At 42.8% G+C, this 18,073-nt stretch overlaps 1 protein-coding gene across 5 annotated transcripts in view; it reads left to right on the top strand.

Moving 5' to 3' along the window:
• ADAMTS9 (ADAM metallopeptidase with thrombospondin type 1 motif 9) overlaps positions 1-18,073 on the top strand; it is a 139,492-nt gene that overhangs the window by 91,296 nt on the left and 30,123 nt on the right. For 4 of the 5 annotated variants that reach the window (XM_081852249.1, XM_081852250.1, XM_081852253.1 and 1 more), the window contains one exon: positions 13,308-13,475. The exons of the other annotated variant lie outside the window; for it this stretch is intronic. In XM_081852249.1, the coding sequence (XP_081708375.1) occupies positions 13,308-13,475 (168 nt within the window). The remainder of the gene's footprint in view (positions 1-13,307; positions 13,476-18,073) is intronic. 5 annotated transcript variants of the gene reach the window in all.

The raw sequence follows: 18,073 nt of genomic DNA on the forward strand, positions 1-18,073 counted from the left end.
TTTCTTTTTCTTTCTGTAAAAAGTGAGGTGCTTGTAAAGGTAAAGGTAAAGGGACCCTGGACCATTAGCCGCAGTCATGACCGACTCTGGGGTTGCAGCGCTCATCTTGCTTTATTGGCCGAGGGAGCCGGCGTACAGCTTCCGGGTCATGTGGCCAGCATGACTAAGCTGCTCCTGGCAAACCAGCGCAGCACATGGAAACGCCGTTTACCTTCCCACCGGAGCGGTACCTATTTATCTACTTGCACTTTGATGTGCTTTTGAACTGATAGGTGGGCAGGAGCAGGGACCGAGCAACGGGAGCTCACCCCATCGCAGGGATTCGAACTGCCGACCTTCTGATCAGCAAGTCCTAGGCTCTGTGGTTTAACCCACAGCACCACCCGCGTCCCTTGTGTTGTGGATGCCAGCACAAAATGGCCACCATGGGCAACAAAAAAAGAAAAGGGGGGAAAAAGAGGTGCCAGTACTCCATATTGGTGAGTACTGTCACACACAAAAAAAAAACCTCCTATGTATAGAGATAAGTTGTCCCTGGGAACCAGGACTGGAAATGAAACTCCTGCTTGTAGACTTTTATAGACTGTGGCAAGTATCACATGCTGGGGCTTCAGTGTATTAAGAGAACATGCAGATCCAGGACCGGGCTTGCCCATGAATTGACCTGAGGCAGCTGCCTCAGGTGTCAGAATCCTGTGGGGTGGCAGCCCGCCCACTGCCACCAGAGAAGTGAAGAGAAGTGGCGGCAGCTTCCGGGGAAATCTTGTGGAACTCTTGTGATAGCTCCGTGAGATCTTATGCAAGATCCACAGAGTATTACCAGAAGCTGCAACAGGCACGTGACCCTGGTAAGCGTGGCCTTGGTGGGGCTGGCACCTCCCCGTTTCTCCTCAGGTGGCGAGACAGGACAGGCTGCCTCTGTGCAGATCCACTCTGAAGCATTGGCAAGAGAGAAAGTCCTAACGCACAGTGGAGGTTCTTATGGCATGGGCCTGAGCAGCCCCTGTGAAATAAGAATGTTGGGACTATATATTTCCAATGGTTATATGACGCCCGCAGAGGTCATAGCTATACTTACCAATAGATTTGCAATTCTTTTTCTAACACTGACAAATAGGAAGCTGTCTTTATTGAGTCGGGCCATTGCTCCATTGAGCTCTGAATTTTCCAATCTTCCTGGAATCTTCCTCTAGTTGGGTCTCAAGCATTCCTGGCTTTGCAATCCGATATCCTTCAATTGCAAATGCCAGGGGCTGGACCTAAAGTTTTTAACCTGCCTCTTTTTAAAAGCCATTTGCCCTAGTGAGCCCTACAGCTTGGTAGTTTATCCTCACTATCAGTTTAGTCAACAACCTCAAGTGTTTGTATGGGGACATAAATTGCCCTTTACCTTTTATATTCAGTTCACTTTCCTAATAATTCTGCGCATCATGTTTGGAATTTCTCAGTGCCTTAAACAGAGGGCCTGATCCCAGAACGGAAGCAGTTTGCAGCTGCCGTCTTTGGGCGTAATGATGGCTGCATATATGCGAGAAATACCTGAATATGCTAGGGTGCTGCAGACATGGACTGGTAAGCCCTGAAGGGGCCACTCTGATGATTGCCCTCTTCCCAGGGGACCAGAAAGAGAGCAGGAACAAAATTATTTTCTAACACTACTTCATAAGCTGAAACTCCTTTACTCCCGAGGTAATTTTTTCATTCTACAATAGCGCCAGTGTCTGGAGGCATTGCTTACACATTCTTTCAACACATTGCTCTTGGTCTCTCTTCGTTTTTATTTCTGTATGGGTTTCCTGCACTAAAATGCCCATGAGAATTAGACAATTTTCTCTTTCCTTCTTCCAGAGAGCTCCTCAGTCTGCAATCTAACCCTGTTACTGGTGCCTAGTAATTTGGTGCATAACTACCCAGTTTCTCTTCTACTTCGAAATGCATTAGGGAGAGAGTCCTCAAGCGAGGAAGGCATAATTGCTGAGTGCGTTTAACTTCGATTTAGCTGAAACCTATAAAGTAAGTGCTTTACCGGTTTGCTTTTTTAAAAAATAAAAAATCTTGATATCCCTTTTCCTAACAAGACGGGCATCCTGCAGAAGTATGGGACTAGTACTTGTCAGGCCTTCATGAATATCTGTTATAAAGGTCTTCAGCTGGTTTGCAAAAGGCGGAAGTGTATGCAATTTTTCCAAAGGGTCTGGCTGTCATCAAACATACTGGGAAATTTGAAGTCTGCATAAGTAGCAGTGTTAGTTACGCAAATCTGGAGGAGAAGGGAGAATAGCAGATACAAACTGGAGTGTGATGTTGCCTAGAAGAATGTTATTTAAGTTATTCCATTGACGCCATACAATGTCTTGACTCCATAAAGATCCTGCTACCAGAGAATGTGAGGGGATAGCAAAGAAAACGTGGCCATGGCAACTTCTGTTTAAGGATACAAAAGGATGCCATGTTGTTTCGTTGGAAGAAATCCAAAAGCCGCAGTAGGATACTTAATAGCATGTGGCTCTACTGTGGCTTTTCTAGTTAAGGAAACATCTGTCTTCCCCCAAAGTACTGATTCCACAGGTAGTGATTTAATAACATGTTCCCTTATAGGAGCCCTACATGGTTGATGAAATGTCTAGTCTTTGAGCTGGAATGGCTACAACAAATTCTAAAAGCCTGTCCAGATTTTTACCCCCGTTAAGGATTGAATATGTACATATGATGGGTGGAATTCAATGTCGCACTGTGTCAGACCTTGTGTCTACACAAGCATTGCAGCTTCCCAAACGGAACAATGTCCTCTGGGGTTTCTCCCACCCCCCAATTTCAGGGAGAAGGGTAAGGAAGTGGGAGGGAGGGTTTGGTTGTTGTTTTTGTTGTTTTAGCTATTTATTTGTGCTTTTACCTTATATTTTTATCCTGTGCACTGCCCTGAGACCTTGTGGTGAAGGGTGCTTTAAAAATAAAATAAAATAGTCCCATGGTGCAAGTGGGAGCACTGTCAGGGTCCATTAAATGAATTGTGTCTTATGTCTTTAAACGTATAGGACACTGTGATGTAGAAGTATATGTGCTCCAAGCTCATAAATTTTCACAGTACGCTATTGGAAGTAGATTCTTTTTAACTGATACACTATAAATAATGCACCGGAAGCAAATTCTTCAGAAATAAATGTTGAGCTAGCTGGTATTGAGGGGAAACTACAACTAATGATCCGTCCTGTTCAGCAAACTTGCTGTCTGATTCCGGCACCCCGTGGTCCAGATTATAATAGCAGGAGGAAGAAGGTCCTGATGAATGAGTTGAACAATACAGATCGTAAGGCTTGTAATATTGTCCAACTCTACAATCTATGATTCTTTTACAGTGCACAATTCTCTGTTTTGTGATTAGGGCAAAGTACTTAACCTAATATGGGTAGCATCATCTCCAGAAAACAGCTACCACTTCTGTTGGTATGAACAGAATTTGGTTTATGATGTAATGTGCAATATTTGATTTATTAAAAACCAAATAAATATTTGTATGGTTTTACATGGTTTATTCTGTCCTCACAGCACTTTATAGAATTTGGCTTACTGGTTAGTTTGCTGGCTTCTTTTCCCCCTGATCGGGTGCCAGAACATGGAGCTGTTCCATGTCTGAGAGCACAACTAATGCAGATAAGCAAATAAGTTGCTAACAGTTGGTCCAATTTGTACAGGAGCAAATGGTTTCAGACAATACAAAGCTGCTTGGTATTTAGCTAGACATGAAGGGGCAGCTCACACAGGTGGAGTTTTTGGTAAGTTGGACTCGTGTGGTCCAGCTGGGACATATTCACACGCATCCCAATCTTGGTTTGCAGCCAGTGAAGTCAGTCCCCCGAGCAGATTTGGAAGGGGGAAGAAGGGAAGGGGAAGTTCCATTGCATGAACAGAAGTTATTCCACTCATTCAATGAGTTCATTGGGCTCAGCCCTTTGTATACAGTTCCACTTGTATTCAAAATTCAGGCCAGCTTTGCCCACGTATCTTTAAAAACCAATGTCAAAATGCAGGTCTTCCAGTCAAAATGCTTGTTAAATTATCTCTAAGGCAGCACTGTATGCAGAGCTCTTCCATAGTTTTTAAAAGTTGCTTTGTTTTATTTGGAGGGGGGGAAAGTTCATGCGAACAAATCTTCAGAAGCTTTACTCTTAAGGGATCTCAGCATAATGTTAGAAAGCTGATTTGTTAAAGACCATTGTGCATTTCAACCAGGATGCTTTGTTTGAATGCAATATTAAGTCAAAACTTTTTAAAGGTGAAACTGAATTCTATCAAAATCCTCTTTCCAGCGATGCAGGAGGAGGAGGAGAGGGAAGCAAATGAACCCAAGACTATTCTTGAGCTTGTTGGGACTCATCCAAAATCATGGTTTTGAATTTCTCATGAATACAACCACAGGCTTCATGTTAGGAGTAGCGCAGTTGTAGCAGAAAGATCACTTAATATCTGTCACCATAGTTAACTTGGCCTAAAATTATGTTTTCAAGGTACAGCGGTGGGGAGCCTTTTTTTAGCCTGGTGAAACCAATCTTTATTTCTCTGTCCTCCTCAGACCCATTTTGATAGGTGGCTGTGACAACCCGCTGGTAAATTATCTGACACCACATAACGGGAGGTGATTGACACATTTCAAAGTGCCAAGCATAGGCTTGTAAAGGAAAGAGCAGTGAATGGAGTAAACAAGGCTATCTAGAAATGAATTAGAAATGCCTTTGAAAAAAATAAAATAAAAATAGGTTGCAAAAGCTAGGTGAATGTTAAAAATGTGGGGGGAAATAGCAGACCTGAAAAATGCAGTGCTCTTTAAATTTGCAAGTCAAATGTGTGAACACTCTTTCCATGTCATCAACATGAATTTAAGCACATGGAAGAACTTGAATTGGCATTCGTGTGACTGTTCCCTTGTTTTCAGAGGTTGCTAAAGAGACCCCATGAATGGGGCCCACATGACTGGTGAATGAACGAAGTATATCCAGGGAAATAGCAACTCATTTAGGAGCAAGCAAAAATCTGGTGTATATCAAAACTGATTTAAGTCTCACAGGGTTGTGATTCTAACCAGAAGTTAAGGAAAAAATTAGACTAGCATAGTTCAAACATGCTTTTGAATATAAACTAACTTAGAACAGAATTCTGCTGCTCATGACTTCCTTCTAGCGCCCAACAACTAGGAGTGTTCCTGGATCCAGCTTGCATTTTGCAGGGCAAGGAATGCGTATTTTTAATTGCCTTGACAGGACAGCTAAACTCCACCAAATTTCTGGCACGTATTATTCATGCATTGATGGCTTCATGAATTGACTACTGCACATACTATAAATTATTTACTAAAATTAATGCCTGCCCCCCTCTCCGTAAATGGTACCTGGGAACCTGTCACACTGATGCCCCAGCATTATAGTATTCCACGTTAAATTCAAGTTTCTGGTTTTTGAGCTGTGATCTCTATTTGGCTTGAGTCCAGCATCCATACCTTGTCACTTATCGGAGGGGTGAGGAACCTCTGCTCTGCGGACCAGTCTTGGGACTGCCAGGACTTTCCTGCCAAACCACACCCTCCTGCCCATCAGCTGGCATCATGGAGACATCAGCTGATGGGCAGGACGACAATGCTTAATCCGCACTTGACTGCATGCCTGCAGAGAGCCAGTGTGGTGTAGTGGTTAAGAGCGGTAGTCTCGTAATCTGGGGAACCAGGTTCACGTCTCCGCTCCTCCACATGCAGCTGCTGGGTGACCTTGGACCAGTCACACTTCTCTGAAGTCTCTCAGCCCCACTCACCTCACAGAGTGTTTGTGGTGGGGGAGGAAGGGAAAGGAGAATGTTAGCCGCTTTGAGACTCCTTAAAGGGAGTGAAAGGCGGGATATCAAATCCAAACTCTTCTTCTTCTTCTTCTTCTCTCAGCAGGGAACAGAACCACACAGCCATGGCAACAGGATTTAATCTCAGCTGATGGGCAGTGATTAAATCCTGCTCAGATGCACTGTTTGAAGTAGCTCATTTGCTTCTGTTGCAACCAGGTGGCAGAAGAGTCTCTTCCACCTTCCCCCCTGCTGCCTCCTGTGTTCTTGCACCAGAGGAGCACACAAGCTGCTTCAGACAATGCTTCTGAGAAGCAGTCTAAGACATCTCCCAACCATGGGGGATGCTTTGAGGAGCTTCTCAAAAGCACTCTTTGAAGCCGCTGATGCAACAGGACAGCCATTCTGCTAAGCACTGGGCTCTCCTGCACAACCAAACTCATCTCTTAGCTGGACCCTGTCCCCAAATCAGCTGAAGAGAAGGGAGAGTGATGCTGCTTCCTTCGTCCGGGTGTTCACAAGCAACAGCAGCAAGCAAAGCTTCTCCACTTGGCTGCTTATGCTTGCAAAAGATAGCTTTTTCTCCCCTCTGTGTAAGTGGTGAGGAGGGGGGAAGCAAGTAGCTTGCCAGAACTATGCTCAATGAGCTCCCCAGTCTGCTGCACGTGAGGTTGGCAACGGACCCCTCCCAAGTAGGAACACCCACACCCACACCCCACGAGGGGCTGCCCCACCCACCAGCAAATATGTGATGTACTATGTGATTGCCAGGCAGCGCTGTCCACCTTCCAAATTTGGTCCACAGCGCTCATTCGGATAAGAATCAGGCTTGTGGAACTCCATAAGTTTTGCCACCCCTATTCTGTTGCAATGTTTGTTTTAGGCTGCAGCCTATATGAACTTACCTCTGAGTAAATTCCATTGTACTCAATGTTGGATACTTCTGAGTAGGCATGTATAGGGTGATGCTGTTAAACTCGCTAAATCTTTAGGACTGGGCAGGCTAAGACTATTAATGAGTTAAAGTTTGTTTGTTTTTTTCCAAGCCTTTCTGGGTTATCCAAAACCAGGGTAGTAATTTTGAATATAAATCCAGAGGTGATGCTGATAATATTAATTAGCATTCTGACAGTATTTACAGTACATTGCAATCCTTACCCATTTATCATCACGGGAACCTTGTAATGGAAAGAAAGTAATGGTATTAATAATGATAGTAGCACATTTTTATGAGTTGTTGCCTGAGGACGACACTGACTTGCCCCAGGCTGTAAATGAATACAGATTAAAAAAGAAATTCTTAGATCCATATGTAAAATTCATCTGTCCAAGGGGCCATGCTGGCTATAACTACTCTGTCTTAATTAACTCTGATGACAAGAAAATGACCTTGAATGAATACCTGTAGACTTAGCTCTACTCAGTTCATAACATTTTGCTGAGAGTGGCAATGAAATAGCACAGTGGAGAATCAGCGTGATACTCTTCACTCAACCACACAGAGCCTCCAGCATGGAAGCAGGCCCTCTGCATAAAGCAGCTGTGCAAAGAGTTGGTTCAATTTGCAAAGAGGAAATCGAATAATTCAGGCCTCTGCAGTCAGGCACTTGTGTGTGGAGAGTAATATTTAGACCAGTCCTACCACAAAATATTTCTCTTCCAGTGATCTCATAGTTCATATGACAGCTCCTATTGCATTGGTAGACCTGCAGGTTTAAAAGATCGTGAAATATTTGGAGTTCAGTTTTAATCCTAAGAAATGAAATCGTTTTGAGGGTCTGGGGTTTTGTGTGTGTTTCTCTTGCCATATTGTAATTTTCATCACAGCTTTCCATGCCTCTGTGGGTCCTTCAGTCTTGGTCTCTCTGCTTTGTTGTATATATTGCCCATTCCTAAATCTATGACTAAAAAAAAGGAAAGCAAGTATTACTAATTACCTAATACTAATACTAATTACTAATAACTACCAATTACCATGTACTACCATTGCAGAACCCACAAAAATCTCACAATCAAATACATATATATTAACTTGATAAAAGTAAATGTGCCTAATCTGATAAATTTAGTAACCAGAACTTGTTTAGCACAGAATTCCAAAGCTTCTGCTGTCATTATTTTTTTCATGTTCCTCTTCTTTGGAGTCATCATTTCCAGAATAGGAATATCAAGAAATCAGCATGTGCACTACTGTTGCTTTGCATCCATCATAATAATAGCATATGCAAAACATACAATTACTAAAACATGCAGAGGAGTTATAGCTTTCTGCAGCTCATAATGTATTTTACAATTCAGTGCACAGTGTAAATGAGGTTGTCTACTCCAATTGGACAAGTTTGTGTCATCACTGTTCAAAAGGCACACTTTAAAACTTGAATGGGGTTGGGATTTTTTTTACTTTGAATGTTTGAATTTGACTTTGAACTTAATTTGAAATTAATTGTCCATGGCAGGTGTGTTGATTCTTAAGTGAGTTAATGATTTGTATGGCATTTTTCAGTTTTTAATGTGTTGTGCAGTTGTTTTATACCCACATTAATTTTGATAGGCGAGTTAGATTGTGTGATATTGTTTTAGTATTGGCTTTGAGGCTCTATAGAGATTTGGATCTTCATTTTCTTTACTCTAAGACGGTTGGCTGTCAGTTCTAATACATTCAGCTGACAATTGTCTTACTACTTATTTAATCCTCACTATCAGTGTTGAGAGTTTGGCTTGCTTTGTTTTCCTTCTTCAAAGTCTCTACCACATATTCCTGGGGCAGGGGCACTTGGGGGATGTTAATTTTCATATATACTTGTCATGGCCATTCAGAAGTTATTTCTGCAACTCATATTTCATGAGTAAGTAGAGCTGAAGTTGACCTTTAATATCTATACCAACTAACTGGCATAAGGAAGAGGTCAGTGGAGTGACTTACTTGAGTTCCTCAAATGAAATTGATAGAGAACCTTTCTCTCAAGTTCATAGAGCTTAGAGCAAGGCAGTTGAGTATCAGAAAGAGATTGTAAACCCTTCAGTTCAAACACATATAACTAGAGAGGCAATTGCTCTGTTCTTCTTTTCTGTGTATTCAAGAAGCCCAGGGTCAAATCTTGCCTCACTGTGGAATTGTTAGAGATGGAAGTTACAAACAGGACGTGTAGTTTGCAGCTGTAAAAACAGGACTTAGAGTCAGCCAGTGACATGAGAAGTTCATGAAAGAAAAATATAACATCAAGAGGAGATTGTTTGGCCTCTTTGTATGACCCATGCAAAGTCAACCACATGCTATAGCAATCTGAACTCTACAACTGCCTTCTGTATCTGAACATGGCTCATACATTTCTGTCAGGGTGGAACTCACTGTGTATGAGTATGCCAGAATAAAAATTGTGGGGGAAGTAGGTGAAATTTCTAGTTTCTGCATAGAGAACTCAAAACATGGTTTCACCACTATGGCTCTGGCACCTGTATGTGTATGTGGTAGATGTGGCATAACTGAGTTCCTTATTATTGATGTTATTTGCTTTAATTTCATTACTTATTCTGTGGTTCCGTAGATTAATAAACATAGTTCACAAACAGAACAATGGGCTAATTGCTATGGAGTGATCCATAGGTAGGTATGAAGGCAAGATTTTGCTGGTGGAGCTTCCCCTCATAATTTTTTTTTTAAAGAAAATTGAGTTTTGCTTTTTTTTAATGTATGTGCTGTTTTGTTGTCTGTCTTTTTATAATTAGGAAAATAATGTTGTGTTGAAAATGGTACGAACATTTTATAAAAATAAAAATCTGGGCCTGTCTTTAGGTTAAACGGTCAGATCAGGATTGGGGAATTGTTTTTCTCTTTAAGGCACATCCCCATGGGGGTAATGTGTTGGGGGCAGCATGCCAGCAGGTGGGTAAGGCTGGAGTCAAAATGAGCAGGACCGCCCCACAGTGATTTGCACCCTTATCCATAAGTGCAACCCATCCATCAGATGATTCATAATCCCTGACAGCGCACCTGAAATTTGCATTGCAAAAACAACAACCCTCCAATGCAAAGGGTCCTGGCATGGTAGTGGGACGACTTTAACCCTTTGCAAACTACTGGGGGCAGACACACCCTCCATTCTCTCCAATGGGAGTTCCCCTCCGCAATGCAAATTGTAGGAAGCAGGGGTCCAGTGCAGATGTGGACCATAGTGAAGAACAAGAGGGCTTTAAACTAGTGTTCAAAACCCCCATTGTCCTAGGCACATTTTGCGACAGGGCATTTCATTAGCGTGAGCTCTGGACCTAAAATTTCAGATTAAAACTGCAGAGTGGAAGGAAAGGAGGACCTTTTTCTGCCTCCCCAATTCGATGGCCTCTCTCAGTTCCCCGCCTTTGTGTTACATGAACTTTATATCAAGTAAAATATCTGCAATGTGTGTTTCTGCTTCTGCAACTGTTTTGTGCAATAATCCCTTATCCAAATTGCTGTTAATTCCACATTGCAGAAGCAGAGCCCTATTAATATCATCCCACCAGTAGCAAATGAGCATTTAGACCGGGAGCAAAGCAAGAGAGCTACTCTGCCAACCCTACAGTACTTATAGCCGAAGGTCATTACATCACTTTGTCGCGCAATTTGGCAGGGCTTCTTGTGGAAAGTGGGTGAGCATGTGTAGCAGAAATATATGCCAGTGAAGGGCAGTTGCCAGGTTTTTTTGTGAATGGAAATGTTTAATGTGTTGGCGTTAATGGCATTGTAATTATAAGAGGTGGCTAAGGTGCAGTTAATAGTATGATAAATAGATAATCTGAAGATTTCCTAAATCCCCAGACAAAATGATGGATTCTCCCAACTCCTGTATCCACCTCTTTCTAGCTACCTTAAATCTTTGGGGGTGGGGTGGGGGTATAGAATCAAAGAATTGTAGAGTTGGAAGGGACCCCAAGGGTCATCTAATCCAACCCCCTGCAATGCAGGAATCTAAATGCTTGGGGGCACGCGCATAACTGCAATTTAAAGCCCTGCACAGAACGAGGCGTGTATAAATCAAAAGAAGAGCTGAGAGGCCTGTTAGATGTTAGTGGTCTGCATCCTCCTCCATCGATTCAGCTCTGAAAAGGAAACAGGAGAGTGTTACTTTCGAAAGATCACCACAGAATGTGTTTGTGCTAAAGGATTAAGCTGACATTGTGTGTGATATAACATGTAATGACTTGTTTAACATGTAATGAAGAAATCGAAATTGAATCTCTCCCTGCGTCATGCTGAGTAAGAGGCCCGTTCAGCAAGGAACTGTCATATTAAATTCTTGTTGTGCTTCCAGACCCCTTTTGATTCCTAAATCTTTTGGTAGAGACTAATCTAAAATCAAAATGGTTCAGGGGCCCACATGCCAGAAGTGGTCACATTTGTAAAAGTTCAATGAACCTGCAGAAGGAGGTTGAAATTTGTTGCTTTACTACAAAGCTTGCAGCCAACACACCTGCTGGTTTGCTTTTTGCTTGGGCTTGTAATGTCCTGTTGTGCCCACTTTGCCTTCTTTGGAGCTGGCTACATAAAGTGTAAAAAATACTGAACCCCTTCTGGTTAAATACACGTGTAATTAACAAGCAGCAGCAAGCCACCAACCCACACTTTAAAAGGCAGCACTAGTAACATTTTCAATATTAAATATTTGTAGTTGTCCTTCCTTCTGTTGTTACGGTCCTTAAAAGACAGGTTTCTGCAAAACAGAAGGTGAAAATTATGTGCCAAAATATGTCAGGCTAGTTATCCAACTAATTTTATTCCATGACCTGCTATTCAGGACTATTTGTACTTCCAACAAAGTTCTGCAGCTCTTTACTGTTTATATAATCCAGCACCTTTGAATTGCCACTGCAGGAGATCTTTACAGTTTCCACAATGATGCCCGCTTGTATAACAAAACGATATACTTAAGTAACACAGAATCAATTCCTTGTTTACTTTTCATTCAGTTCATACATCTCACTCTGTTAACATCTAATCTTCCTGCTTCTGACACATTTCTCCATCACTGCTGGAGGCAGCAGTGACCACTGAGGCTGCTGGCAGAAGCATCTGTCATTGTGCTGCTATCAAGTCAACTGGTACGTTTGTACGGAACTGACTGAGGCATTTCTACCCTCAACACTGTCTCCTAGCATGCGTTGGGGTAAATCGTGGTACAGAGGAGGAAAAGGGGGCAAACATTCTTATCCCACTGGATCAGTTGCATTCCCGATGTTTGCCATGAATTGGAAGGTGATCATCTGTAGTGGGGAGCCAGCTTAGTTAGGTAGATTTCCCCACAAGATTTAGAAAATGCAGAGGGAGCCTACACAGCAGCCACCCTCCAATGGGTGTAGACCAGAAATGCAGTAGAAGTTGGGGAGCGAGTGTGTTGCTCCCCATTTCTGCCTGTCACACATGATTGACAGTGTTTGGAGGAACATGGTTAGGATTGCACTGTTAATCCTCCCTGTGTTCTGTCCAATTGCTTTTCATGTTTGACCACACTGCGGGAGGCAGTAGGAGACAGGAGTGCCTGGCGTGCTCTGGTCCATGGGATCACGAAGAGCTGGACACGACTAAACGACTAAACAACAACAAAATTTGGACTTCTGGAGCTCCTGCCTCCCCAACACCCCAATTCTATCATAATATAGAAGTGTAAAGAACTGATTCCTGTCACCGCTGATAGTGAGAGGTGGCAGATACTTGCCCCAGATATTTTTTCCTACCTTCTCCACCACCACCGTTCCTCAGTATATTTCAGTCTTCTTTCTCATGCTATGTTTGCATTTAACATGTACAGCAAAGCTCTTGCTCCCCTAATAACAATCTTTGCTTCACCAAACTTTTTTTCAGAGTCACCCCTTAGTCCTAGCTACTCACAAATCCATGCAGTTCAGTGATCCTTTGCTAATCTTAGATATTTAAAATAAAAATAAAAATGTTGCATTTCAGAACTTTCTAGAGAATATCAAAATGCCCGTTAAGTTTGACACAAAATGTTTATATTCACAGCAGTAATTTTGGTAAAAAGACCTACAACCAGGGCTTTTTTCAGGTGGAACTCACTGGAACTCAGTTCTGGCACCTCTCAGGTAGGCGCCATTGCCATTATATGAGAACAAGGGAGGCATTCATGGTGAGTTCCAGGACCTCTTTTTCTAGAAAAATAGCACTGCCTACAAAAGATCTGAAAATATAGTGTGGAAGAGGCAGGTTTTTTTCACCAAATCTCCTCAGTTGCCACTTCTCTCTCCTCCTTTGCTATGCTTTGGGATAATGACCTGTGCCGTATTTATGGGAAGTTAGAGGTTGAGGGACAGCTATTGCTTATTATTATTGCTAAGCAGCCTCAGGGTTCTTTCTAGTTCTCTGAGTGGGGGACATGAAATTCACTTCCTTGCTCACTTAACACCCAAATAGTCTTATGCTGTATTTTTCGCTAAACATGTGGAAGGCCGTAAAACTAGCTGTATAAGATATATTTGTCTTTACCTTTACATTTCAGTGTTCTGTCTCTTGTGGACGAGGGCAGAAGTATCGAGAAGTTTATTGCTTGTCGAAGGATGGGACACATTTAGAAAACAATCTTTGCAAACACCTGGCTAAACCGAATGTGCAAAGAAAGTGTAGAGGTGGCAGGTGCCCAAAGTGGAAAACAGGAGACTGGGGACAGGTAAGGTGTGACATCCTACTTTTTGCGCCAACAACTATGGCTGTTAATAAACATCTGGGTGTTGTGGTTGTTTTAAGGGAGGGGAATCATAGCTCAGTGGTAGGACACGTGCTTTGCCTTCAGAAGGCACCAGTTCAATTATCACCCTCTCCAAGTAACAAAACTGAGATTGACCTCTGCAAGAGGCCTTGTATAGTTGTCACCTGAAACTACTGAGCTTGATGGATAAGGGGGTTGATCTGGATTTTATTTTCCAGTTTATTAAAGCTGCTTCTCCTGGATATATGGTGTCATTGTTCAAGATGGAAGGGGCATGTAGACTTCCCTTCCCACCCTACACCTCTATATGTTTTTCTTTTTGGACACATGGAGGGAGCAGGATCATGCCTGCCCTCTCTCCCCGCCCCTCTTCCCACTTCTCATTTGTTCAGCATTTACGTGAAAAGTATTGTGTGTGCATAAATTTCCACGCTAATACTGAATGAGCAGAAGTTGAGAGACAAGGTCCAAGGGCATGATCCTGCTTTCCCCCCACACGTTCATCATGCAGGCATGGGATGAGAGATGTCTGCGTACCCCTGGGTTGCAAATCTTCCTTGGTTTCCCAGCAGATGGCTTCATTCAGTCCAATCTCTCTAAATGGGACAGTCAAAGGCAGATGGATCTAACGTTGGCTGTAGGAATCCTCCACTGTGGCATGTAAATTCAAGCTTTAACCTTCCTCTGTAGCTTGACATAGAATTTTGCCTTTTTAATGTATTTTACAGTACTATATATATTTGTCAGGCTTTTCAGTAGTGGTCCCCTGTCTATGGAACATTGGACCAATGCTGGCATTTTGTTTGCTTGGTCGTCGTCGTCGTCGCCCCCCCCCCCCCGCATCAATCGCCTTTTATTTCTCCAGGCATTTTTGAGTATTAATTTTCTGCAGCAGTTGAATTTTTTTTTGGGGGGGGGAGGAATCAGTGTTCGAAACTCCCATTGCTCTAGGCACATTTTGCGACAAGGAATTTCATTAACGTGAGCAGTTTCTGAGCTCTGAGCGCAGTACTTCACCTAAGATTTCAGTTTCTGCAGAGTGGAAGGAAAGGGGGACCTTTTTCTGCCTCCCCACTTCCATCCACTCTCTGAAGACTGGAAAAGAGACCCTCTTAAAAACATTAGGGGGGTGGGCAGGGGAAGGACTAGGCCATGTGAAAAATGAACAGTTCATTCATTTTCAGCTTTGTATTCTTGTTATTTAAAAAGTGTGCATAGACACTCCATTGCTGCACCCATAACCTAGGATTAAGGTGCCATTTAGCTCTTAGCTTTCATATCTTGGTTTCTAACACTGGGGGGGGGGATATTTGGTAGTCGAGTCCGTGGGGGGACATAGACGGATGTGCTTTATTGTGTGACCCCCTTAGTACTGTTTTCAACGTTTTGCTTTGTGTTGGATTTTTAATTTTTGTAAGTTCCTTTGAATCTTTTGTGGGAACATAGGAAACTGCTTTCTCCCAACTCAGACCATTGTCCATCTAGCACAGCATTGTCCACACTGGCTGTCAGCAGGTCTCCAGGGTTGCAGGAAGGAGTCTCTCCCACCTGGAGATACTGGGAATTTAACCTGGGATGTTCTGCATGCAAAGCAGATGCTCTACCACTGAACTATAGCTCTTCTCCAACAACTCACAAACTGAGATGATGATGATAATAATAATAATAATAATAATAATAATAATAATAATAATAATGATGTTTATACCCCACCCTCCCCAGCCAGAGCCAGGCTCAGGGTGGCTAACACCAGTAAAAATACAATAAAATCATAATAGGGAAAAAAACCAATTTAAAATACAGGTTAAAATGCAATTTAAAATGCAGCCTCATTTTAAAAGTAGCCCATAGATCAAAACTGTAAGGAAAGGGAAACATAAGGGTCAGACTGAGTCCAAACCAAAGGCCAGGTGGAACAGCTCTGTCTTGCAGGCCCTGCGGAAATTTGTCAAGTCCCGCAGGGCCCTAGTTTCTTGTGACAGAGCATTCCACCAAGTCAGGGTCAGTACTGAAAAGGCCCTGGCCCTAGTTGAGACCAATCTAACCACCTTGCGACTTGGGACCTCCAAAGTGTTGTCATTTGTGGGCCTTAAGGTCCTCCGCGGGACATACCAGGAGAGGCGGTCCCGTAGGTACGTGGGTCCTAGGCTGCATGAAAATGATACTCAGAAGTAGGCTCCCAACAGAGGGCATTAGAATTGCACAGCTAATACCTTCCTTGGATACATTTCACAACCCCTCTTGTAAAGCCTATTGTGGAAGGTTCCATTAGTTAACGGAAAGAGAGAAGGAAGGGAGGATGTAAGAAATCATATGTCAATTTCCTGTCACTCTGGATCAGTGATCTCCTCCTGTCCTAGACCTTCGCTTTTATCTATGCTGTGGCCATTCCAGTTAGCATACTTCCAGCTAATACAGTACAGCTCCTTTTGTAAACAAAAGTAGAGGAGATCGGCCCTTGCGGTTGCTAAGCAACTGTGGGTTGCCGTCAGGGCTGGTGTCATACATAAGCAACCTGGGCCATGCAAAATATCCAGGCCTGTGCTTCAGCAGTTGCTGTGGGGGCTAACTGAGGGAAAGGCGAGGGAATAAAATGAGGTTGTTCAAGGAGCGGGCAGGGGGTATGGTTGAAGGACATGCAAAGGCAGATGACAAGACGTGAGGCTCTTCAGGCAGCCATCAACCTGCCACATCTTCTTACCTTACAAATCATTGGCCGCCCCAAAGGGAAGAGTAACAGTGTCAGAGAAAAAGTGTTGCGCCTACCTTCAGTACAGACAGGAGTGCTTTTGCTTGCTGTCAAGCCTTGCCATTTCTGCATCAGTTTGCTATTAAAAGAAAAAGTCTGCACACACAAAAATTCCTCAGCATTTTAGTGCACATTGCTCCTAATACGGTATACACATTCAACACGAAGAAGTGCGAATTTTGAAAGGTAGCTGAATTTCAATTTGCGTATTGATCTGCAATGTGCAAATCGGGTATGTTCACATTAAAATGCAAACCATATTTCTTCCTATCTCTCTGGCTGGACTAGGAAGACAGGTAATTTCTCTCCTCCTTCAGGACCCCATAATCATAATACAAGTAGGCAGAGGGCCTACAGACCATGAGAATCGTAACGTGGAAAGACTTCTAAAACACAAATGCATACACATACACATTGTGTCTTCAGCTTTCTTAAAGCCAAGGTGCTGAGTTGAGTCACTCGCCATCGCTGGTTTGGAGCAGGCAGCTTTAGTTCAGCTTTAGCCGAATGTATAATTTGGTTACTCGCTTAACATGCTGTCGCTGGTCACAGACTTTTAACTTAAGCAGACAGCTCTCTGTGGAACTCATATAATTATTGGCAGATTGAGAAGAACTGCCTTTGTAAGTGTGGGAACATCCTTTTTAAGAGGCAGTGAGTTTGCCATACTATTTTGGGACCCAGACTTTTCTTTCTTTCTTTCTTTTTTGCACCTCTGCTTTTGAAATCACATCTTGCCCTGAAAGCAATCTTTGTGGCTAATGAAGGCATGCCAGCCGACGCACAACGGCCTGTCAGATGCTTGAACTTATATAAAAACAGACGTTCTGAAATTTCCAAGTATTATCTCAGATGATTGGGGCCCAATTCAGAAAGGACGCAAATTAATAAGGATATAGTATGATTTATAGCCTGCGATAATCTGTTGTGACTTGGCAATTAAAGGCTATGATTGCAATGCTCTGCCTGGTTGCCTGTTCTTCGCCCCATTGAAAAGAGTGGGGTAAACAGCTAATCTGTATGCTAATGGTTAGCCCATGAACAGGCCATTGAGATCTAGACTTTGTTCTTCAGATGGTGTAAACCGAAATGTCTGTCACCTTAGTATAGTGAGTGGTACCAATCTAAGCCATCTGGACGTCAAGCTGTGGTGATAGTGATTTGTTTTTTGGTTTTTATTTTCATTTACAAATATATATCTAATGACACCCACAGAGAACTTTTAAAAATCTGCTGTCAGTGTTCCAACAGTAGTTCCTTATATAGTCAGTCTAGAAAGGGCTATCATTCATCACCATGCAGTGAAATGACACATTTTGTCTAGCTTTGCTGTAGGAAAACCAAGAGTACAAGGAGGCTTGGATAATGCCTCTTTGGAATGTCATGGCTCTTTCTGCTAGATACTGACATTGGGGGGGGGGCAGGGATTTATTAGCTGCTTCAATGTATTCTTCATACAGTATTTTCATTGGATGTCAGAGAATATAAAAGGGATTTCAGTGCACCCAAGGTTTCGTGGGCTCCTCTTACATCAAGGAGAAGGAACTTGGGTGTAAGATAAGAAAGAAAAAAGATGTGGATGGTGCCTTGCACTTTAATCTCAGGGAAGGAAATATGCAGCCTTGTTGTGTTCTTTAAGGTGCATGGAGGCAGGACTTGTGGGAGGGGAAAATGTCTGCAGAAAGTATGATTTGCCCTGTAGGTTTCCAGAATTGTCAACCTATGGGGGAAGGGGAGAAACAGGCAAAAACTCACGACCATGAGTTATGCATGACTCAAGTTCTCACTCTCTGTGGTTTTGGTCAGCAAC

Source organism: Podarcis erhardii, assembly GCF_964252035.2.
Source record: "Podarcis erhardii genome assembly, chromosome: 2".
NCBI lineage: Eukaryota > Metazoa > Chordata > Lepidosauria > Squamata > Lacertidae > Podarcis > Podarcis erhardii.